This window comes from Trachypithecus francoisi, unplaced genomic scaffold, assembly GCF_009764315.1.
Source record: "Trachypithecus francoisi isolate TF-2019V2 unplaced genomic scaffold, Tfra_2.0 Contig01440, whole genome shotgun sequence".
NCBI classification, from domain to species: domain Eukaryota; kingdom Metazoa; phylum Chordata; class Mammalia; order Primates; family Cercopithecidae; genus Trachypithecus; species Trachypithecus francoisi.
The window spans coordinates 31,082,511-31,107,197 of record NW_022681431.1 but is presented as its reverse complement, the minus strand read 5'-3'; the positions used below and the strand labels follow the sequence as shown (position 1 = coordinate 31,107,197).

Genomic DNA, 24,687 nt, shown 5'->3' with positions numbered 1-24,687 from the left:
GTCTCTCTCTCAACCTCTTGAGGTTTAATGAGGGAGAATGAGAAACCTAGAGCATGCCTTGGTGTAAGAAGGGAATAATTTCACATTTACTTAGTATCAGGAAGGAGTGCTTTCCACCACCCCTCATTTTTCCTGAATCTGCAGATTCAGGAAAATCTTCTATGGCTGATTATGCCATAGCAGGTTGAGGGGCAAAGTATCAGTTATTACAAGCCTATGTATTGGACATTAATATACTTCATCTAACCCCACCTATGAGGAAACAGGCTTTAGAGACGTGAAGAAATGTTACAAAGAGACCAGGCACTGTGGCTCACACCTGTAATCTCAGCATAGGCAGGAGGATTGCTTGAGCCCAGGAGTTGGAGGCCAGCCTGGGAAACATAGGGAGACCCTGTCTCCACAAAAAATAAGAAATTAGCCAGGTGCAATAGCTCACATGTGCAGTCCCAGCTACTGGGGAGGCTGAGGTAGGAGAATCGCTTGAGCCCGGGGGCTTGAGGCTGCAATGAGCTGTGATCATGCTACTGTACTTCAGCATGGGCAGCAGAGCAAGATCCTGTCTCAAAAAAATAATAATAATACATTTTACAAAGAGTAGCCCAGCTGTTAAGTGACAGAGCCAATTTTTTTTTTTTTTTTTGAAATGGAGTCTCGCCTTGTCGCCCAGGCTGGAGTGCAATGGTGTGCTCTCAGCTCACTGCAACCTCCACCTCCCAGGTTAAAACGATTCTCCTGCCCCAGCCTCCCAAGCAGCTGGGATTATAGGTGCCTGCCACCATGCCCAGCTAATTTTTGTATTTTTAGTAGAGATGGGGTTTCACCATGTTGGCCTGGCTGGTCTCAAACTCCTGACATCGTGATCCACCCACCTTGGCCTCCCAAAGTGCTGGGATTACAGACATGAGCCACCACACCCAGCCCAGACAGAGCCAAAGATTTTAAATCTAGGTTTATCTTCAATCCCTGTGCTCAGTTCTGCATTAGTGGTTCATACAATAGTAAACACTCGAAGCCACTTTGATTTGTCCAGTCACTAGACCTAGTTTTTTATTGTTTCTGTTTAAACAGTTGTATTCAAGGTAGGGTCTTATTGCTCCCAAAATGTAGGAAATTTTCATATAGGAACTAATTTAAAATGTAACATATAATCCTATAAATTGTGTTGGCCCTTTTGTCTGACTTCATAGTATAGAATTATTAGATACAGTGTAATTTGTGCAGTTGGAGATGGCATGTTTGGAACCCATACCATGTAATGGCAGGGTTTTCTGTACTTTGTGCTCTTTCAGTAATCCAATCTCATCATTGCTTCATCCACTCATTCCAGTCTCTTCTTTAAGGTTTTCACTTAAGTAACTAACAAAGTATAAAACGCTTATTTCAGTTTTTAATCTTTTAATTTTCTATTGGAAATGCTAATCACCAGGCAAGTTATGAAAGATTGGGCAGGGAAAATTAAATGGGCATCAGAGAAGGTAGATACGTTTCTCCTCTTGAACCTAATCCACGTGACACTCCTTTCTGACATTTGCTCTTGCTGTTCTTAAAACCTGAAGTGTCCTCCCTCCTGTTTTCTGCCTATCTAAATCTCATCTGTCCTATGAAGTTCAGTTCAAATCCTTTCTTCTCTACAAGTTACTCTCTAACGCATACTTCTCTGCACTCCTTTTTTATATTTTTTTCTTTTTTTTTTTTTTTTTGTGCGACAGAGTCTCACTTTGTCACCCAGGCTGGAGTGTAGTGGCACAATCTGGGCTCACTGCAAGCTCCGCCTCCTGGGTTCATGCCATTCTCCTGCCTCAGCCTCCTGAGCAGCTGTGATTACAGGTGCCCGCCACCACCCCCAGCTAATTTTTTATATTTTTTAGTAGAGATGGGGTTTCACCATGTTAGCCAGGATGGTCTCGATCTCCTGACCTCGTGATCCACCTGCCTCGGCCTCCCAAAGTGCTGGGATTACAGGTGTGAGCCACCGCACCCAGGCTTTTCTTTTTTTTTGAGACAGAGTTTCACTCTTGTTGCCCAGACTGGAGTGCAATGGCGCGATCTTGGCTCACTGCAACCTCCATCTCCTGGGTTCAAGCGATTCTCCTGCCTCAGCCTCCCAAGTAGCTGGGATTACAAGCATGCGCCACCAAGCCCAGCTAATTTTGTATTTTTAGTAGAGACAGGGTTTCTCCATGTTGGTAAGACTGGTCTCGAACTCCAGACCTCAGGTGATCTGCCTGCCTCAGCCTCCCAAATTGCTGGGATTACAGGCATGAGCCACTGTGCCTGGCCCTTTTTTGTATATCAAGTAAATACTACACAGCTGAAGATTTGCCTTCTACATTGATTTGAGTATGTCACCTTGGTCTCCTCAATTGGATTGCCATTGCTTGTTCTGAATTCTGAACACTTACTTGATCTGGAGGAATAAGGAACACAGGAGGGCTAAGCCAGGTTGCTCAGGCAAGAGCAAGAATACACAGAGGTTCCTGGAGGGAGAAGGGACACCTAGTTCAGCACTTAGCACTTAGTTCAGATTCACAGTGGGACCTGGATAGTTGAAGATGCAGGTGTCCTACAAAAAAGAAAGTGGATTGGCTCCTTAAATACCAGACAGTATTCAAAACTATTCCTTCACCTGTTATTGGCCTAAAGTTTGGTGCTTATACACTTGGCACACTTGTGCCTTCTTGAGGTCGCCAGACTCTTCCTTCAGGCTGTGTTGCCCATCTTCGGCTGCCTTGCTGCTTGTGAATACCTTCTTTTTTTTTTTTTTTTTTTTCTTTCAGACGGAGTCTCGCTCTGTCACCCAGGCTGGAGTGCAGTGGCCGGATCTCAGCTCACTGCAAGCTCCGCCTCCTGGGTTTATGCCATTCTCCTGGCTCAGCCTCCTGAGTAGCTGGGACTACAGGCGCCCGCCACCTCACCCAGCTAGTTTTTTGTATTTTTTAGTAGAGACGGGGTTTCACCGTGTTCACCAGGATGGTCTCGATCTCCTGACCTCGTGATCCGCCTGTCTCGGCCTCCCAAAGTGCTGGGATTACAGGCTTGAGCCACCGCGCCCGGCCGTGAATACCTTCAAGCAGAAAAATCCAATCCATCTAGTGCAAGAGTTGATTCGATTCTTGAACTGGACTATACACTTCATTAGGGCAGAGCATACAGTCTTTTTGTGTCCTTTGATTCCTTGCTTGTACCATTTTTTTTTTTTTTTCCTGAGATGGAGTCTTGCACTGCCACCCAGCTATAGTGCAGTGGTGTCATCTCAGCTCACTGCAACCTCTGCCTCCCAGGTTCAAGTGATTCTCCTTGCCTCAGCCTCCCAAGTAGCTAGGATTTATAGGCACCCGCCACCAAGCCCGGCTAATTTTTTTGTATTTTAGTAGAGACGGGGTTTTACTATGTTGGCCAGGCTGGTCTTGAACTCCTGACCTCATGATCCACCTGCCTCAGCCACCCAAACTGCTGGGATTACAACCATGACCACCGTGCCTGGCCACTTGTACTATTAATACCTAATTACTATTAGTTAATACATTGATAATTTGGTTTTCTAAACTCTTTTAAAAGTTGTGTTTTGTAACATACCAAATTTAGAACAGAAAATTTATGCTCTGATTTGTTGGTTGTTATATTTACGATGATGTTTAATTATTGTTTTATTTATATTACATAGGAAATGTAATATTTTGTATGAAGCTTCATAGTATTAAAGCAGTTAATATATACTTACTTTTGATTGTGTACAACTGTAGCTTAACTTGGAGGTTTTTTTTTTTTTTTGAGACAGGGTCTTGCTTTGTTGCCCAGGCTGGAGTGCAGTGACACGATCTCAGCTCACTGCAACCTCCACCTCCCGGGTTCAAGCGATTCTCCTGCCTCAGCCTCCCAAGTAGCTGGGATTACAGACGTGTGCCACCACACCTGGCTAATTTTTGTATTTTTTAGTAGAGATGGGGTTTCACCATGTTGGCCACGCTGTTCTCAAACTCCTGACCTCAAGTGATCCACCCACCTTGGCTTCCCAAAGTGCTGGGATTACAGGCGTGAGACACCGTGCCCGGCCTTAACTTGGAATTTAAATTAAAACAATTTTAATGGCTAGGAGTCCTTACTAGATATGAATTTGCCTGAAGGTTGGCTAGATGAAGTAAAAAGTATTTTTAAATAAGGTGGTACTGTTAAAATATTTCAAATAGTTGAATCTTTCTGAGGATATATGGACTTGAAAACATCAATATTAATGGATTGTTTGTTTGTTTTGTTTTGTCTATTAGGTGCCTGCATTATTGCTTACTGGCGATATGGTTCATGGCTTGGGGCAATCAGTTGTCCAATCTGTAGACAAACGGTAATGTTTTGTGTGCAGAAAGTGTCATTTATGCTATTTTGTACATTTTTATAGTTTTTGTATCTACATTTGGAATTATTATTATCTTTTTAGCAGAACTTCATTTAATCAAATCTTCTTTGATGTTACTCTATTGTTTTTATTACTTTTTTTTTTTTGAGAAAAGGTCTTGCAGTGCAGTGGCATGATCGTAGCTTCCTGCAGCCTCGACCTCATGGGCCCAAGCAGTCCTTCCACCTTAGCTTCCTGAGTAGATGGGACTATAGGCATGTGCCACCATGCCTGGCTAATTTTTTTAATTTTTAGTAAAGATGAGGTCTCCCTGCATTGCCCAGCTGGTCTCAAACTCCTGAGCTCAAGCAATCCTCCTGCCTCACCCTCCAAGGGTGCTGGGATTACAGGCATGAGCTACCACGCCCAGCCCATGATTTTTTTTTAACTGTACCTGGCCCATGATTATTTTTTTTAAACTGTCATTGAGATACCACTAAAAAAGGGAATCCTATTTGAAATCCTACAGTTGTAGTGAAAGACAACTGGTAAATGAATCTTTCCCAAAAATCGCAATAAAGTCTTTGTAGCAGTACCAGCAAAGGAATAACCAAACTACGTAATCGGACTTGAACATATATCCTCTACATACACTTGTTTTGAAAAAAATTTTTTTCCTTTTCAATTTATATTTAATCTGTCTTTTTCCAGTGAGGACCCAGATAGCTTTAAATGGTATATAATGATTTTTTTTTAAACGTTTTGTTCCTTTTAGAGACTTGGCCACATTGCATTGTCCAGAACAGCTTAAACCATGACAGTTAGCATCGAAGCCACCTCAGGAGGGAGGCAGTAAGTAAACATGAACGTGAGACTGAAATGTCACTGCAGATGAGACATGCCAAATTCTCTCCATTTCTTTGATAAACTGGAGAAATGAAATACTGAACAATTCTGAGAAACCAACATTCTCAGTTTTTAAGTATGACAACATAGGACATTTTATCAGTTGTACACTGTTTTTCATAATTTCCTTTATATTTATATTTCATTTAAAATAAAAAAACAGGCTGGGCGCAGTAGCTCATGCCTGTAATCCCAGCACTTTGGGAGGCCAAGGCAGGAGGATCACTTGAAGCCAGGAGTTCAATACCAGCTTGGGCAACAAAATGAGATTTCATCTCTACAAAAAAAATTTAAAAAATAAAATTAGCCAGGTTGTGGTGGTATATACCTGTAGTCCCAGCTACTTGGGAGGCTGAAGTGGGGGGATTGCTTGAGCTCAAGAGGTTGAGGCTGCAATGAGCTATGATCATGGGACTGCACTCCAGCCTGGACAATAGAACCAGATTACATCACTAAAAAAAAGTATTCCTCCACTTAACCCGTGGGTGGAATGTTCACACATACACACTCTCTCTCTCTCTCCTTTGGCCTTTATTGTAGCTGTCTGTTTCCCCTCAACTGCCCTCTTATTTTGGTGTAAAGAGGGAGGTCCAAGTCATTTTCTTACCATTCTTGCTTCTACATTCTCAAATTCTGCCTCTTTCATATTTTACTTGTGGTCACATGGTCAGGAGGAAAACTGATGTTTCTGTATGCCTCTCTGGCTGATTTGATGCGCGACACAAGGCAATCAACATTGAAGCTTATGGCCGGGCGTGGTGGCTCACGCTTATAATCCTAGCACTTTGGGAGGTTTGAGGCGGGCAGATCATGACGTCAAGAGATCGAGACCATCCTGGCCAACATGGTGAAACCCAGTTTCTATTAAAAATACAAAAATTAGCTGGGCATGGTGGCGCACACCTGTAGTCCCAGCTACTCAGGAGGCCGAGGCAGAAAAATCACTTGAACCCGGGAGGTGGAGGTTGCAGTGAGCCGAGATCGCGCCACTGTATTCCAGCCTAGAGACAGAGTGAGACTCCGTCTCAAAAAAACATTAAAAAAAAAAAAAAATTGAAGCTTATTTGCCAGTACCACCTCTTGGCATCTTTTGCTCTCAGTCAGCAATATCCAAACCAGGGAGTAGGTCTTACATTAAAAAAATAGTTCCAGGCCCTCCCCCTTCTTGGTTCTGCCCATGGCTTTTCACAGGGCATTTGCACAGTAGCTGGTGGTATCCTGTGTACCATCCATAAATTGACTAGAGGCTCAGAAGGTCAAGATAAAGTTGTCTTAATATAATAGCTCTTGGTTCCCTAAGCGAAGAGTAATTCATCCTGGAAGCAAGACAGATGGTAAATGCTTGTTCTACCTCCTGTTTTCAGTAGGCCCCTTCAGCAAATGGTCATGGAAATAGCAATACACAGGCCTCTGACTGGAACACACTCACTGCTTCTCCCCTTGAATGTGTGTACACCAGCCATAGTCCTACCACTGTTTCCCAGGCTTAGCTCAGTATCAGGCTTTCTGACCGCCCCAGAAAGAAGAGATCCTCGCTCTCACAGCAGCATTCTTGCACCTGCCCCAGGGCCATGTAAGGCTGTCGGCCAGGTCTGCGTCCCCTTTCATTGTGGGTGTTGTAGTCACCCTGGAGCAGGCTTGTGTCTTCATTTTTTTGGCACACCTAGCACTTAGCAGAGTGCCTGCCCCACCATAGGTGTTCCATTAATGTGTATTGAAACAATGCATTTTCATTAACAAATTTGTGAAGGAACTGAGGGCTGCACCTGCTGTTCTCACCACCTTCTGTGCTTAGTCATGCCTTCATTTAGCTGTTTGGAAAGCACGTAAGCAGTGGGAAGCCTTGGTTTTACAGATGAACTGAGGAAGGATAAAACAACAACTAAATGATTTAAAACTAAATCGGCCACCACTCCTTCTTTTATGTCATCATACAATCATTAGTGACCATTTTCTGTAAGGGTGCTACGTCCTAAAGTGTATTTATTTTTCAAGGTACTGTCACCGTCAGATTACCCCAGTATGGTCCTGGGACATTTGTATATCCTTGTTACCACAACCATGAAGGAAGCATGGTTAAATGTATTATGTTATATAACAATATCAAAAATTTCTTTTTTTTATTATAGTAGGAATTGGTGTTTGAGAGCTGGTCCCTGCAATAACATAATCTTTATATTATGGTTGGTAGCATTCAAAGATCTTTCAAATACCAGTAAGAATAACCAATCATTATTTTAATACTGAAAAAAAAACATAATTTTTCTGTCTTAAAGTGACAATTATATATTGTATGTCACTTTCCTCCTGAATGTTTCCTTATCATTCTTGCATCTTCAAATATCTGTCAGCCCAAATAGAGAACTACTGAATTTATCCCTAGTGTGGACAGGAAAATATTAGACCAGTAGTTGGATATGGTGCCTATTTTATCTTACAGGAGTTCACATTCTATGCTGCACTGGATTTTATTGCAAAGCAGTTACTTACTCCCCTCCTCCAGGTTGCCTTTATTTAAAAATGAATGAAATATAAATATAGAAGCCTTTACCATTCTATTGAATAATAACACAAAATGAAAAACATAATGATGCAGAAAGTTGAAATAATATTTTTTTCTGTAATATACAGGTAACCTTACTCCTAACGGTATTTGGTGAAGATGATCAGTCTCAGGATGTTGTGAGATTGCATCAGGATATTAATGATTATAACCGGAGATTCTCAGGGCAACCCAGATCTGTAAGTAATGCTAAAGCACGTTCAAAGTTAGAGGAAGATACATTTCTTCTCTTTTGTAAAGTGAGGTTTACCAACAAGTATTCTTTGACTATGAAAAATCTTGGCCAGGCACAGTGGCTCACGCCTATAATCCTAGCACTTTGGGAGGCCAAGGCAGGTGGATCACTTGAGCCCAGGAGTTTGAGACCAGCCTGGGCAACATGATGAAACCCCATCTCTATAAAAAATACCAAAAAATTGGCCAGGAGTGTTGGCACATGCCTGTAGTCCCTGCTTCTTGGAAAGCTGAAATAAGAGGATCACCTGAGCCCAGGAGTTCGAGGCTGTAGTGAGCCATGATCGCATTATTGCACTCCCACCTGGGTGGCAGAGTGATACCCTTTCTCAAAAAACAAGAAAAGAAAAAGAAAAAAATATATCATCATATGTGTTGGGTCAAGTTTTTACGTTCATTGCTGCCAATCACTATGTTGCAGCTTTCCCAAGGACTACAATTTTCTTTCTTAAAAAACAAATAGCATTATAAAAATTTTTATGAAAGAGAAACTAGCAGAAAAGCAATAGAAAAAATTAGAGGGAAATAGAAAATTATTTACTTCTATGTGATACTAAAACACTATTTGTTTTTTGAGAAAAGTTACAACTGAAAACTTCCAACAGTTTCACAGTTATGGTTTATTCTATTTGCCCTAGCCCTGTTTGAAATGTTCCCTTAAAAAATTCCAGGTTGGGGCCGGGCGTGGTGGCTCACGCCTGTAATCCCAGCACTTTGGGAGGCCAAGACAGGCAAATCACAAGGCAGGAGATAGAGACCATCCTGGCTAACACGGTGAAACCCCGTCTCTACTAAAAATGCAAAAAAATTAGCCGGGTGTGGTGGCGGGTGCTGGTAGTCCCAGCTACTTGGGAGGCTGAGGAAGGAGAATGGCGTGAACCCAGGAAGTGGAGCTTGCAGTGAGCCAAGCTTGCACCACTGCACTCCAGCCTGGGCGACAGAGCGAGACTCCATCTCAAAAAAAAAAAAAAAAATTCCAGGTTGGCCGGTTGCGGTGGCTCACACCTGTAATCCCAGCACTTTGGGAGGCCAAGGTGGGTAGATCGCCTGAGGTCAGCAGTTCGAGACCAGCCTGGCCAACATGGTGAAACCCTGTCTCTACTAAAAATGCAAAAATTAGCTGGGTGTGGTGGCAGGCGCCTGTAATCCTAGCTACGTGGGAGGCTGAGGCAGGAGAATCACTTGTACCCAGCAGGCAGAGGTTGCAGTGAGCCAATATCACGCCACTGCACTCCAGCCTGGGTGACAAGAGTGAAACTCCAAAAAATTCTAGGTTTAGGCCGGGCACAGTGGCTCACACCTATAATCCCAGCACTTTGGGAGGCTGAGGTGAGCAGATCATTTGAGGTTGCCAGTTTGAGACCAGCCTGACCAACATGGTGAAACCCCGTCTCTACTAAAAATACCAAAATTAGCTGGGTATGGTGACTTGCGCCTGTTGTCCCAGCTACTCAGGAGGCTGAGGCAGGAGAATCACTTGAACCCAGGAGGCAGAGGTTGCACTGAGCTGAGATCGTGCCACTGCACTCCAGCCTGGGCAACAGAGTGAGACTCCATGTCAAAAAAAAAAAAGTTTGGAGGGATATGTTTATATGTCATCTTAGCTATTTAAAAGCAGAACACTGTACAGATAACCTTTCTTCCCCTTACCTTAGAAGTATTTGATAAATCAAAAACTAGCACATTTTACTGACTCATTCGTGTTTTATCAAAATCTAACACATTCTTAGAAATGTAAAACCGAATAAGTACTTCAAAAACTAGAATGTACTAAATCCAAATTTATAGTGACAGCCCAGACCTCTCCTCTCTGAGCTCCAGACTCTGTAGATCCAACTGCTTCGCTTCCATTTCAGCGTGGGTGCTCCACAGGCATCTCTAACTTAACATGTGGAGTATTTAGCTGATTCCCTCTTTGACATAGTCTATTCTTTTCTCATTTTTTATTTCCTCCTCTTCTTCATTCCTCTCATCTGATCTATAAGTAATCCTATCTTTTCTTTCTATTTTGGGGGTATCCTATTATTTTTACTGCATCAATATATTCTTGCTGGCAGGGCACAGTGGCTCATGCCTGTAATCCCAGCACTTTGGGAGACTGAGGCAGGCAGATCACTTGAGCTCAGGAGTTTGAGACCAGCTTGGGCAACTTAGCAAGATCTCATCTCTACCAAAAAATACAAAACTTAGGCATGGTGGTGTGCACCTGTAGTCTCAGCTACTTGGGAGGCTGAGGTAGAAGAATTACTTAAGCCCAGGAGGCAGAGGTTGCAATGAGCCAGGATCACGTCACTGCACTCCAGCCTAGGTGATAGAGTGAGACCCTGTTTCAAAAAGAACAAAAATGTCTTGACTGTGTTGTTGTTGTTGTTGCTTGAGACAGGGTCTCACTCCTTCCCAGGCTGGAGTGCAATGGTGCAATCACGTCTCACTGCAGCCTCAACCTTCCAGGCTCAGGCCATCCTACCGCCTCAGCCTCCCAAGTAGCTGGAACCACAGGGGTGCATCACCACACCTGGCTAATTTTTTGTAGAGACTAGGTTTTGCCATGCTGCCCAGGATGGCCTCGAACTCCTGGGCTCAAACAATCCACCCCCTCAGCCTCCCAAAGTGCTAGGATTACAGGTGTGAGCCACCATGCCCAGCCTGTGTCCACTTCTTTCAATCACTGTAGACATTGTGCTGGTCCAGCCCTGTCATCTCTGCTCACAGCAACCACAGTGGCCTCCTCACTTCTACTTTTTTCCCGCCACAGCAGCCTGATAAATATTTTCTGGACATAAATGAGACCATGATGCTCTTGTGTTTGAAAACTTCCATTTTGTTTGTTTGTTTTGAGGCTCGAGTGTGGTGGCGCAATCTTGGGTCGCTTGCAACCTTTGCCTCCTGGGCTCAAGCCATCCTCCCACCTCAGCCTCCCAAGTAGATGGGACTACAGGTGCATGCCACCACAACCCAGCTAATTTTTATATTTTTGTAGAGATGGGGTTTCCCCATGTTGGCCAGGTTGGTCTTAAACTCCTGGGCTCAAGTGGTCCTCCCGCCTCGGCCTCCCAAAGTGGTGGGATTACAGCCATGAGCCACCACTTGTGGCCCAATGTCTTTGAATGTTCCAACTCCTTACTGTGGCTTACAAGGCGCCACAGAATCTGGTCCTTCCTTCCTTTCCAAATTTCTGTTAACCGCCTCAATCACCACCCTGCAGCCACCCTGCTGTATGCTCTCAGCACACACACAAACTCCTTCCACCTTAAGGCTGTCACACCTGACACTTCCTCTGCATGAAATGCTTGTCCTTCTGCTCTCATGGTGATTTCCCAGTCTTTAGATGACAACTATCTATTTTTTTTTTATTATACTTTAAGTTCTAGGATACATGTGCATAACGTGCAGGTTTGTTACATAGGTATACTTGTGCCATGTTGGTGTGCTGCACTCATCAACTCATCCTTTACATCAGGTATATAACTCCCAAGTAGACCCTTCTTGGAGAAGCTTTCCCTGCTCTGTGGCTGCCCTCTGTACCTTTCCTTCATGGCGTTTATCATAGACAGCACTCAATTCTTGTTCGTTATCTTTCTCTCAGTAAACTAAAAGCTTCATACGGCTAAGGACCATTTTTATTTATTTACCATTGCCAAATTTATTTACTCACCAGTGCCAAATTCAGTGCCTTAATGTGTGTTGAATAAATGAATGAATTACTGTTAAGGTAAGAATTGATACTGCTGCTCCCAGCCAAATATATTAAGCTATGCAGATGCTTCAGTATTAAACACACATAGATTTACCCATTTTTTATTAAGCAGTAAAAAAAACTTAATCCAATCATGTTGTCCTCCATAATTATTTGGGAGCCTCTTCTGCAATTTTGATCCAGCATTTTTTTTTTTTACATATCCTCTGGTGACATCAATAGGATGGTTCTTTAAAAATGCAACTTGTTTCAACTTTAAGAGCTACCACTGAAGTTTAAAAAGTCATTTAACATTTTTCTTTTCATTTCTTTTCTTTTTGAGACAGAGTCTCGCTCTGTTGCCCAGGCCAGAATGCAATGGCGCGATCTCAGCTTACTGCAACCTCTGCCTCCTGGGTTCAAACAATTCTCATATTTCAGCCACCTGACTAGCTGGGATTACAGGTGTGTGCCACCATGCCCAGCTAATTTTTGTATGTTAGTAGAGATGGGTTTTTGCCCTGTTTGCCAGGCTGATCTCAAACCTCTTGGCTTCAAGCAGTCTGCTAGCCTTGGCCTCCCAAAGTGCTGGGATTACCAGTGTGAGCCACTGCATCCGGCCTTTAAAATTTTTCCTTCATATTTTTAAAATGTGAAGCATACTATTACTCAACTATTATTTTTTGTGTCAGATATTTAATGAGTAAGAAAACCTGGTATGTGATGAAATTGTAACAGAATAAAGGCATTTAGCTCTTTAATATTCTGCCTCCTTCAAAGTTGGAGTAAGTTTATGCAGAAACATTTCTTACTAAACCATTTCATATTTCTTGTCAAATTATTAAAGATTTTGTATAAATGATGATACTATATTACAAGTGAACAAAATAGCTCTGAAAAAGGACAGAAAGGTATTCAAAAGACATGCTGGCTGTTTGTTAGAGTATCTAAAGTCATTTACTTTAAACTTTGTGAAAGTTGTAAGGCTGTTTTCCTTTAGATATTAGTTCTTCCACAGAACATAGGAAGTGATTATGAAACCACCATTCTTGTACTTTGGTGATCATTGTTCTAAAAGGAGTCACAAGATGGTTTTCTCTTGGTCTGGGGGTTTAAAAAACTATTTGCTCCTCACTTGCTCAGTTCTTTGTGTTTTTGTCTCCGTCTCCCTCTCAACTTATTTGGCACTTGTTACATAAAATGCCTATCTAGAGTTTGGGTGTATGACTGTTAACACAGAATGTTAAACATAGCAGAGGAATGACCAGAGGAAGTGATTCACTGGAAGGAATCAGTTTCACTGCTATTCTTAAAACTATTTAAGCCATCAAAGTTCCTATGTCTTTAATATATAATCACTTCTATATTGTCTGGCAAGTTATAAAGGTCTTTCATACACGGTATCTCTTTTAGTTACTTTTTTCTTTTGAATTTTCGTTCTTAACAGTCCTTGCACATAAATACTCAATTAGTTGTTGAATTATCTCTAGTAGGTTAAGCAACTGTTCCTAAGATCACCTGGCTAATAAGTGATTGATTTTGAATTCAAACCCAGATCTGTATGACTTTAAAGCTGGGACTTAGGCTCAAGTCTCAGACTCTAATCCTGTGCACTAGGTTCTTTGGTTTATTTTACTGACAAATCAGATGTTACTTGAGTTTTGCATTACTTTATCCCATATTTTAAGCTTGATGACACTTTAATTGCTTTTCAGTTATCTGCAATAAGATCTATTCTATAAGAACTAGTATTCAAAGAGCTATTTTTAAATACAATGCATAATTAGAAAATATGATGTTCAATCAATGTGTAACTCGTTAATTCATCTTAACTCATCTTAACAATGTTTACACATAGTAAGAAAATTACATTATTTTGAAACCTGACACATTAGATGCTAAATCATAATATTTGTTTTTCCCTCTACCAGATTATGGAGAGAATTATGGATCTACCGACTTTACTGAGGCATGCATTCAGGGAAATGTTTTCAGTCGGGGGCCTTTTCTGGATGTTTCGCATCAGGATAATACTTTGTTTAATGGGAGCTTTTTTCTATCTTATATCACCTCTAGATTTTGTACCTGAAGCCTTGTTTGGAATCCTAGGCTTTCTAGATGATTTCTTTGTCATCTTTTTATTGCTTATCTACATCTCTATTATGTATCGAGAAGTGATAACCCAAAGGCTAACCAGATGAAAAAAAAAACCAAAAAACTGAGTTTACTAGGATATCTGAGCTAACGTAGAACATCAAACAGAAGGACCCATGGCAGTATAAAGCAATGAAGTAATGGAGTATTATCTCACAAATATAAAACCACTATAAGACAAACATTTGATTATCATTTGACAAATGCCTAGGAATATATAACTGGAGTTTTCACATGTTGCAAGTTCTAATATTAAGTTTAGAATTATAATGATCTACAATTGTATCTTGATTCTATGTTGTCTGAAAAAATAAGGAATTATATAAAAAGGGATGCTTTTATATATTTTTCTTTTCCCCAGAATAACTTAGATTAATTGGATGTATAGTAAAATATTGTTAAATGTCAGTTTATCCACCTTATTCTTCTCAGTGGGTACCTATATGATAATATATAGCTGTGAAACTCATCTAAATATTTTTGTTACAATAAAATATTATATACTATTGGGGAAAATTCAGTATTTCTTTTAGTGGTAGCTAAGTTTTGTGCATTTGGAGCAGTCCTGCTTTTTCATTCTGGTATAATTAATTATTTGTTATCAGCTGAAACTGAAAGAAGAAACTTGAACTTCATACTTCAATATCATATTTTAGTTTACAGAACACATTTTAATAAATAGAAGAATTAAGATGAAAAACATGGCCGGGCGGGGTGGCTCACACCTGTAATCCCAGCAGTTTGGGAGGCCGAGGCAGGTGGATCATGAGGTCAGGAGATCGAGACCATCCTGGCTAACACAGTGAAGCCCCGTCTCTACTAAAAACACAAAAAATTAGCAGGGCGTGGTGGCCGGCGCCTGTAGTCCCAGCTACTCGGGAGGCTGAGGCAGAAGAATGGCGTGAACCTGGGAGGCGGAGCTTGCAGTGAGCCGAGATTGCACCACTGCACTCCTGCCTGGGCGACAGGGTGAGACTCCATCTTAAAAAAAAAAAAAAAGATGAAAAACATTTATCTCCAGTCAGCACACTTGATGTTCACAGTTAGACATTTAAACAAGAGCTCATCCTTTCATAGTAGATACAAAAGTAATTTGTAAAGGGAAGATTGTTTTAAGAACCTGGATGATGCTGCAAACAGATTAGCCTGATGCATTTCTGAGGAAGGTGGATGGGATCTTTGTGTCTTTGAGCATCAAGCCCATAGGAAGGTACTGGGAACAGTATCTACATTTGACAAAAGAAATTACTGGTTAGCTATAGCAACAGATTGGACAAACTTGGTTAGTTTTCTGTTGTCAGAAATCTTTATAGTATTGTCTCAGGAAGGCAGCACACAGCTCAGATTCATGTCTTGAGCCAAACAAGTGAATGTATCTGAGAAGACTCAATACCACATGGTATTGGGAGATCTTACTCACTTTGGCTGGTATTGGTCATTAGTGAATGTATGACAGCAGGATGTGAGGGGATGCCCAGGAGTCAGTGTTAGCATTGTCATCTGAGATCACTGCTATTAATATCATCCATTAATTTATTAGTGAGCTTCACTATAGCAGACTGGGAGATAAGGAGAAAATCTGTCACATTCTCTCTAGTTAATCAGATCAGCTACCAATTAATAAGATTCTGAATTAAATATCAATATGTGTTTTTCTAATTTGGACCTAGGACAGAGCTGTTGCTTGTCATAGAGAAAGACAATAATGCTTAAACATAGCACATTATAATTAAAGCAGTTACTCACATACTTTTCATTTTAGCCTTTGGACAATTTTGTGATGAACGCTGGGCACCAACTTCCCTTTCATAGATACAATCCCTATGCTATTGATGAAAGTGTTTTTGAATGAAGTCATACAACAAATAACTGATCAAAGTGGCATTAAACCAAACTCTTTTAGTAGGACTCCTGCATAGAATGTTTAGATAGACGTGGAAGTTGTTAAGAGGAACGGCAAGAGAGAAACTGGTATCTTTGGAAGTCTTTCGTGCTACATTATACCTCCATCAGAGTAAGACAGCTTAGGCACTCCTAAGAGGAAAGGTCTGTGGAGATGACACCTGAAGATTGCATGAATCCGAATTCTACACTTCCAAATCAAATAGGTAAAAGGGTGGCATACATCACAGAAAACGCTTGCTGTCACCAACTTGAAAAGCAAATGAGTAGGAGTTTGTCACACTGCCATGTACCAGACTGGGAATGCATTTCCTACCAGTTATACATTTGGTGTGGGGGAATGGAGATGTCATTTTTTGACAGCATTTTATTTGTGTGCATGCGTTCTGCTCCAAGTGTCACAATTCTGGTTACAATAATAATAATATTTGGAGTTACTACTAAGACTTTCCTGAAAGAGATGTATTGTACCACATTTTGTAACGTAAAAAAATACTAAATGATCTTAAAGCTTACTAAATTGTGAAAAGGGTACGTGCTAACATCTCAGAACTTTAGACCTGCTTATTGTCGTCTTTACCGATCTCTGATGATAAATGCAGAAGGGATCTGAGAGTTTTTAAAGCAAGTAGAGTCAATCAGTGTTTTGAACATTATAGTAATACTTCTGTGATTCAGAGTTAGATCATATAAATCAAAGTAACAATTTGGATTTTTTTTTAACAACAATATCATAACTGTCGTAAAACAGATGGTCCAACCCCAGGAGCAGATAATTTGGGCAGCTCTGTGGGGAATAAGATGGGGAAAACAGGCGGGCGCGGTGGCTCAAGCCTGTAATCCCAGCGCTTTGGGAGGCTGAGACGGGCGGATCACGAGGTCAGGAGATCAAGACCATCCTGGCTAACACGGTGAAACCCCGTCTCTACTAAAATACAAAAAAAAAACTAGCCGGGCGAGGTGGCGGGCGCCTGTAGTCCCAGCTACTCCGGAGGCTGAGGCAGGAGAATGGCGAAAACCCGGGAGGCGGAGCTTGCAGTGAGCTGAGATCTGGCCACTGCACTCCAGTCGGGCGACAGAGCGAGACTCCACCTCAAAAAAAAAAAAAAAAAAAAAAAAAAAAAAAAAAAAAAAAAAGATGGGGAAAACAACTGTTCTAACTGCCCACTAGAACAGTGGTTTCAACTACTACAATTCTCAGTGTTTGAGAGGTACAAGGGAAGAAAGGACTGTGTGGATCCCTTGTGGCTATGCAGATACCTACCTCACAGAGTTGTTGTAGAAGACTGGTGGTTTGGTTCAAACCTTGTGATTAAACAGTTTGTCAAGCATTTTTTTATTTTGAATAAAAGCAACATATCTAAAAAATTTTAAAGATGTTATTTTTCGGTTTCTTTAACATTTGTTTGCTTTCAGAACTCCTGAAAGAGCGTTCAGTATAATGGGTGCAATGGCTTTCGTTATCACTAATGGACATCCAATATCTCATCACATTTCTAATTAATTTTGTTAGGTTTTTTATTTTGTTTGTTTGTTTGTTTGGTCAGAGACAGGATCTCACTGTGTTGCCCAGGCTGGAGTGCAGTGGCACAATCATAGCTCACTGCAGCCTCGAATTCCTGGGCTCAAGTGATCCTCCTGTCTCGGCGTCCCAAGTAACTGGGACTATAAGTGTGTGCCACTACACCTGGCTAATTGAAAAAAAAAAAAAAAGTTTGTAGACACATGGTCTGACTGTGTTGCCCAGGCTGGTCTCAAACTCCTGGGCTCAGGCTTCCAAAGTGCTGGGATTACAGGTGTGAACCACCATGCCCAACGCTGAAAATTATTTTTCTATTAAGCAAATAAATTACTTTGCAGACCACAGTGAAAATTTAGTCACAGGGATATTTTACAAAGAAAAATTCAACATTCAGTTCAATGCAACAAATTTTGTTTTAAATTGTATGTAATTTGGCTGGGCGCAGTCAGTGGCTCACACCTGTAATCCCAGCACTTTGGGAGGCCAAGGTGGGAGGATCCCAAGATCAGGAGTTTGAGACCAGCCTGGCCAACACAGTGAAACCCCATCTCTACTAAAATACAAAAATTAGCTGCGTGTGGTGGCATGCGCCTGTAGTCCCAACTACTTGGGAGGCTGAGATGAGAGAATCGCTTGAACCTGGAAGGCAGAGGTTGCAGTGAGCTGAGATCACACCACTGCACTCCAGCCTGGGTGACAGAGTGAGACTCTGTCTCAAAAATAAATAAATAAATAAATAAATTATATGTAATTCACCATACCAATGATAAGTTTACTATTTTGAAATAAGGAAATATAAGGATTATATTCAACAGGTAATAAAAGTATATATTTCATTTCCAAGTTATGGATCACTGGAAGACAGGAAACAAGAAAAGGGAACAAGGAAGAAAACTTGGCTGAGGGACGCTACACTGACCAGTTTCATTCTAGATGGATTAATGATCACAGACACCAACAGGGCACCCTGCTGGCAGGCAATCCTTGGGTGATGTTTGAGTGGCTTGTGCCCCCAGCTTCTCTGAACTATAAGTCTTATACGTTCATTCTCTTCTGACATTCCTGAACCTCCCAGGTGACAACCTAGTTTTCCTAAATCACTTCTCCCCCACCAAGGCCTTTACTTTGCTGACGGAAATAGTTCCTTTCTTTTTATTAAAGGCCATTTGCATCTCAGTAAAAGGAACCACCATCCATCCATTTAAATGCTCAAGCCAGGCCAGCGTGGTAGCTCACACCTATCATCCCAGCACTTTGGGAGGCCAAGGCAGGAGGATCACTTGAGTCCAGGAGTTTGAGACCAGCCTGGGCAACATAGTGAGACCCCATCTCTACAAATAAAATTAGCCAGATATGGTGGTGCATGCCTGTGGTCCTAGCTACTCCAGAGGCTGAAATGGGAGGATCGCTTGGGCCCAGAAGTGAAGGCTGCATGAGCCTTGTGGCTTGCACCACTGCAGTCCAGCCTGGGCGACAGGAGATCCCATCTCAAAACAAAACGCTAAAGCCAGAAATGCAAGCTTAAGTCTGTGTTAATATCTGAATCACTTTCTGATTTTCTCTCTCTTTTTTTTTTTTTTTTTTTGAGACGGAGTCTCACTCCGTCACCCAGGCTGGAATGCAATGGCACAATCTTGGCTCACTGCAACCTCCGCCTCCTGGGCTCAAGCGATTCTCCTGCCTCAGTCTCCTGAGTAGCAGGGACTACAGGTGCCCACCACCACACCCAACTAATTTTTGTATTTTTAGTAGAGATGGGGTTTCACCATGTTGGCCAGGCTGGTCTTGAACTCCTGACCTCTGGTAATCCGCCAGTCCCGGCCTCCCAAATTGCTGAGATTACAGGCTGAGCCACTGCACCCGGCCTCCTCTCTTACTCTTATAACCATCTATCAACAAGCCCTGGCATTTCTACCATTGACATGTCGATTCCCATCACTCTATACCCTCTGCCACCACCACGGTCCAAGGAGAGTTCTGTGTGTCCAGAAGCCCAGTGGGGGCTGTGGTGGTAGAGCCCAGGGAGCTGGGAGGAGAGCATGAAGTGAGGCTGAAGAAGCAGGAAGACTTGATTTGGATTTAAGTGCAGTGGGAAGACATGATCTAACAAACATTTTTAAAAGGTCATCTGACTACCGTGTGTAGGGTTCATCAGAGGAGAGCAGCCGTGCCATTAAGAGGCTGTTGTGTGCCTGGACACACAGAACTCTCCTGCCTGTACAGTCAGACGCAGGTCAGGGCCTCAGCATATACCCCATGACTGAATGCTCCCTTCAGCCTCACCACTTTTATTCTTCACATTACTAGACTGTGTTTCCATCCTTTGGTTCTCAGGTTAAATGTTCCATCCTCACCCAGACTATCCAATCAGTCCAACAAAAGTAGGCAGTGACCCTCCCCTCCCCTTACCCCAGGGCACTCTGAGGCATTCAGACATCTCAGCACAGCATCATCGTATTGACATTTTAATTGTCTGTCTGCCTCTCACTAGAATACAAGCTCTATGAAAATGTTACGACAATGTTAGTTTTGCCCACCCAGATATTCGCAGATGTACCGTCACGCCTGCCACCACAGTAGTGCTCAACACATAAAGATTAATAAATAAAGCAAGGGAAAGACAGAAAAGGGCAGAAGACAACGAAAGATCACTTCTTACTCCGTCGTGGCTGCCGCCCAGGTCTAAGCCACCCTCATTTCTCACCTAAAGGATCACAGCGACCTTCCGGGCAGTCTCCCAGGCCCAAGTGCCTGGCTACCTACGTGCAATGCAGCCCAATGATCATCTCAGGTGTGACTGCTGGAAAGCCTGCTCTCCCTTTCTCACAGAGTAAAGGTAAAGTCCTCACGCCAGCCTGCAAGGCCCCACATGACTTTGGTCGCTCATTTCTCTCTAACCTCATCTCACATTTGTCCCCGCAGCTCACTCTGCTCCAGCCACCCAGCCCTCCTTGCTGTCCTTTGAGCAGGCCAAGGACACCCAGCCTCAGGAGCTCTGCCCTGGGCAGTCCCTCTGACTGCCAGGCTCCTCCCCTGGGGCATCCTTACAGCCAACTCTCACCAACTCCAGATCTTTGCACAATAGCCATTTTCTCTGTTAGGCCTGTCTTGTCCACCATAAGGCAACCTGCAACTCCCTCAGCCCACAGAGCACCTCTCACCGGCTAACATACTCTGTGGTCACATGTTTGCTATCTGCCTCCCTAATCCCACAAGAATATTAGCTCCCTGAGGGTAGAAATCGCCTTCACTAATGTATCCCAAGCCCCCAGAACTATGCATGCAGCATAGTCAGTAACTATTTGTTGAATCAATGAATGAGAAAACAATTTCAGGGAACTCTAAGTTGAAATACACTTTTTCAGTTCACAATGTTATCCATTCTGACATTTATCAGACACATGCCCAGAGGACCTCAGAGATATGCCCAGTGGCCTCAATACCCATGGTAATGCTAATAAACTACTATTCTGGTATTTTGGTACCGGCAGACCTCATTTTATTGTACTTTGCTTTATTGATTTTTGCAGATATCGTACTTCTTACAAATTGAATGTTTGTGGCATCACTGCTTCCAGCAAGTACGTTGGCACCATTTTTCCAGCAGCACGTACTCAAGTCACGTCTCTTTGTCACATTTTGGTAATTCTCGCAATATTGCAAACTTTCTCATTATTATTATAGCTGTTATGGTGATCCGTGATCAGTGATCTTTGATGTTACTACTGATCTTTGTTTTAGAGTGCTACAAACTGCACCCACTTATGGTGAGCTTAATTGATACAAGGTGTATGTGCTCTCACTGACTGGCTATTCCCTAGACTCGCTCTCCTTGGGCCTCCCTATTCCCTGAGACACAACAACATTGAAATAGGCCAATTAATAACCTTACCAATGCCCACTAAGTCCTCGCTAAGATTCTTACTTTCAATCATAAGGTAGAAATGATCAAGCGTGGTGAGGAAGGCATGTTGAAAGCCGTGACATGCTGAAAGCTAGGCCTCTTGTGCCAAACAGCCAAGTTGTGAATGTAAAGGAAATTTTTTTTTTTTTTTTTTTAAGACAGAGTCTCGCTCTGTCGCCCAGGCTGGAGTGCAGTGGCACTATCTTGGCTCACTACAACCTCCACCTCCCGGGTTCACGCCATTCTCCTGCCTCAGCCTCCCGAGTAGCTGGGACTACAGGAGCTCACCATCATGCCCGGCTAATTTTTGTTGTTGTTGTTGTTGTTTTGTATTTTTAGTAGAGACGGGGTTTCACTGTGTTAGCCAGGATGGTCTCCATCTCCTGATCTCGTGATCTGCCCACCTCGGCTTCCCAAAATGCTGGGGTTACAGGTGTGAGCCACCGCGCCTGGCGTAAAGGAAAAATTCTTGAGGGAAATTAGAAGTGCTAGTCCAGTGAACACGCGAATGATAAAAAAGCTTAATGCTGATATGGAGAAAGTTTAAATGGGCCGGGTGCCATGGTTCACACCTGTAATCCCAATACTTTGGGAAGCCAAAGTGGAAGGATCACTTGAGGTCAGGAGTTCGAGACCAGCCTGGCCAACATGGTGAAACCCGGTCTCTATTAAAAATATAAAAATTAGCTGGGTGTGGTGGTGCGTACCTATAATCCCAGCTACATGGGTGGCTAAGGCAGGAGAATCACTTTAACCTGGGAGGTGGGGGTTGCAGTGAGCAGAGATTACGCCACTGCACTCCAGTCTGGGCTACAGAGCGAGACTTGGTCTCAAAAAGAAAAAAGTTTAAATGGTCTTCCCTTAAACCAAATCCCCAACCCGCCCCCCCAACTCTGTTCAATTTTGCGAAGGCTGAGAGAGGTGAGGAAAGTGCAGAACAAAATTGGAAATTGGAAGCTAGCATTGGAAGTTCAAGAGGTTTAAGGCAAGAAGCCATCTCCATAACATAAAAGTGCAAAGTGAAGCAGCAAGTGCTGATGGAGAAGCTGCAGCAAGTTCTCCAGAAGATCCAGCTCAGATAATTAATGAAGGTGGCTACACTAACAGCAGATTTTCAATGTAGATAGAATGGCTTCTATTGGAAGAAGATGCCATCAAGGACTTTTAGTAGCCAGGAAGGAGAATTCAATGCTTGGCTTCAAAGCATCACAGGACTGGTTGACTCCCTTGTCAGCCAGATGCAACTGGCTGATGCAACTGATGACTTTAAGTTGAAGCCAATGCTCATTTACCATTTCGAAAATCCTATTGGTCTTAAGAACGATGGTAAATCTACTCTGCCTGTGCTCAATAAATGGAATAATAAAGGCTGGATGACAGCACATCTGTTTACAGCATGGTTCACTGAATATTTTAAGTCCACTGTTACACCTATTGCTCAGAAAAACAGATCCCTTTCAAAATAATACTGCTCATTGACAATGCACCTGGTCACCCAAGAGCTCTAATGGAGATGTACAAGGAGATGAATGTTGTTTTTGTGCCTATAACACAACATCCATTCTGCAGCCCCATAAATCAAGGAGTATTTTGACTTTCAAGTTTTATTACCTAAGAAATACATTTTGTAAGCCTATAGCTGCCATGGATAGTGATTCCTCTGATGGATCTGGGCAAAGTCAGTTGAAAACCTTCTGGAATGGATTCATTATTCTAGATGCCCTGAAGAACATCAATAATTCATGGGAGGAAAAATATCAACATTAACAGAAGTTTGGAAGAAATTGATTCCAGCCCTCATGAATGGCTTTGAGTTGTTTAAGACTTCGGTGGAAGAAGTCACTGCAGATGTGATAGAAACAGCAAGAGAACTAGAATTAAAACTGGATCCTGAAGATGTGACTGAGTTGCTGCAATTTCATGATAAAACTTGAACAGATGAGGAGTTGCTTCTTATAAATGAGGAAATAAAGTAGTTTCTGAAGATGGAATCTACTTCTGGTAAAGATGCTGTGAACATTGTTGAAATGACAACAAGGGATTTAGAATATTTTGAATATTACATAAACCTAGTTGATAAAGCAGTGGCAGGGTTTGAGAGGATTAACTCCAATTCTTAAAGAAGTTCTACTGTGACCAAAATGCTATTAAACAGCATTACTTGCTACAGAGAAACATTTAATGAAAGGAAGAGTCAATCGATGCAGCAAACTTCATTGCTGTCTCATTTTAAGAACTTGCCACAGCCACCTCAACCTTCAGCAACCACCACCATCATCAGTCAGCAGCCATCAACATCAAAGCAAGACTCTCCATCAGCAAAAAGATCACCATTTGCTGAAGGCTCAGGGGATCATTAGCTTTTTTTTTTTTTTTTTTTAGCAATACATATCTATGTGTGTATGTGCATAAAATTTAGAGATGGGATCTCACTGTCATGATCATAGCTCACTGCAGCCTCAGACTCCTGGGCTCAAGGGATCCTCCTTGCCTCAGCCTCCCAAGTAGCTGGAACTACAGGCATGCACCACCATACCTGACTAACTAAAAACAATTTTTTTAGAAACAGGGTCTCACTATGCTGTCCAGGCTGCCTTGAGTCCCTGCCTCAGCTTCCTGAGCCCTGACACCCAGCTCGTGGTAACTGTTGGTTTGCTTGTTTGAGACAGGGTTTCATTCTGTTGCTCAGGCTGGAGTACAAAGGCATGACCACAGCTCACTGCAGCCTCAACCTTCTGGGTTCAAGGGATCCTCTCAACTCAGCCTCCCAAGTATCTGGGACTACAGGTATGTGCCAACACGCCTGGCTAATTTTTGTATTTTTTGTAGAGACAGGGTCTCACTATGTTGCCCAGGCTGGTCTTGAACACCTGGGCTCACGTGATCCACCTGCCTCGGCCTCCCAAAGTACTGGGATTACAGGCGTGAACCACTGCGCCAGGCCATTAAGCCACATCTTAAGGGTGGACAGGTCAGGGATGGACATTTCAAGTCAAGGAAAACAGCCTATTTAAAGAAACCACAAAACAGCCTGCCCTCTAAGACATAAAGCTGGAACAGAGGTAAAGACAAGTGGAGGGAGATGATGGTGGAAGAGCAGAAGTACCTGTCCTAAAGAGCTTTATAACTCACCATAAGAAGTTTGGATTTTATTCAGTACAGCAGGTAGCCTTGGAAAGATACGAGCAGGGGTGTGGCAGGCATGCACAACCCTTCTATGGAAGATAGAATGGAGAGAGGTAAAACTGGAGACTAGGATAGTTAAGAGGTTGCTGCAAGGTTAAGACCATGAGAGCTTGGTCAAGAACAGTGAGGAGGCAAAGCGCCGTGGCTCATGCCTGTAGTCCCAGGACTTTGGGAGGCCCTGGCTGACCGATAGCTTAAACCCAGGAGTTTGAGACCAGCCTGGGCAACACAGTGAGACCTCATCTCTATTAAACATAACAATAAAAATAATTAAAGAACAGTGAGGGTTGGGTGTGGTGGCTCACAC

At 42.6% G+C, this 24,687-nt stretch overlaps 1 protein-coding gene across 6 annotated transcripts in view; it reads left to right on the top strand.

Annotated features, from left to right (window-relative positions):
* Positions 1–14,382, top strand: part of RNF170 (ring finger protein 170) — a 45,190-nt gene extending 30,808 nt beyond the window's left edge. For 3 of the 6 annotated variants that reach the window (XM_033232621.1, XM_033232604.1, XM_033232635.1), the window contains 3 exons: positions 4,269–4,342; positions 7,871–7,981; positions 13,644–14,382. In XM_033232621.1, coding sequence (XP_033088512.1) covers positions 4,269–4,342; positions 7,871–7,981; positions 13,644–13,913 — 455 coding nt within the window. In that variant the 3' untranslated portion in view covers positions 13,914–14,382. The remainder of the gene's footprint in view (positions 1–4,268; positions 4,343–7,870; positions 7,982–13,643) is intronic. The other 3 variants (XM_033232611.1, XM_033232615.1, XM_033232628.1) reach the window with 2 other exon arrangements.
* The last annotated feature ends 10,305 nt before the right edge of the window (positions 14,383–24,687 follow it).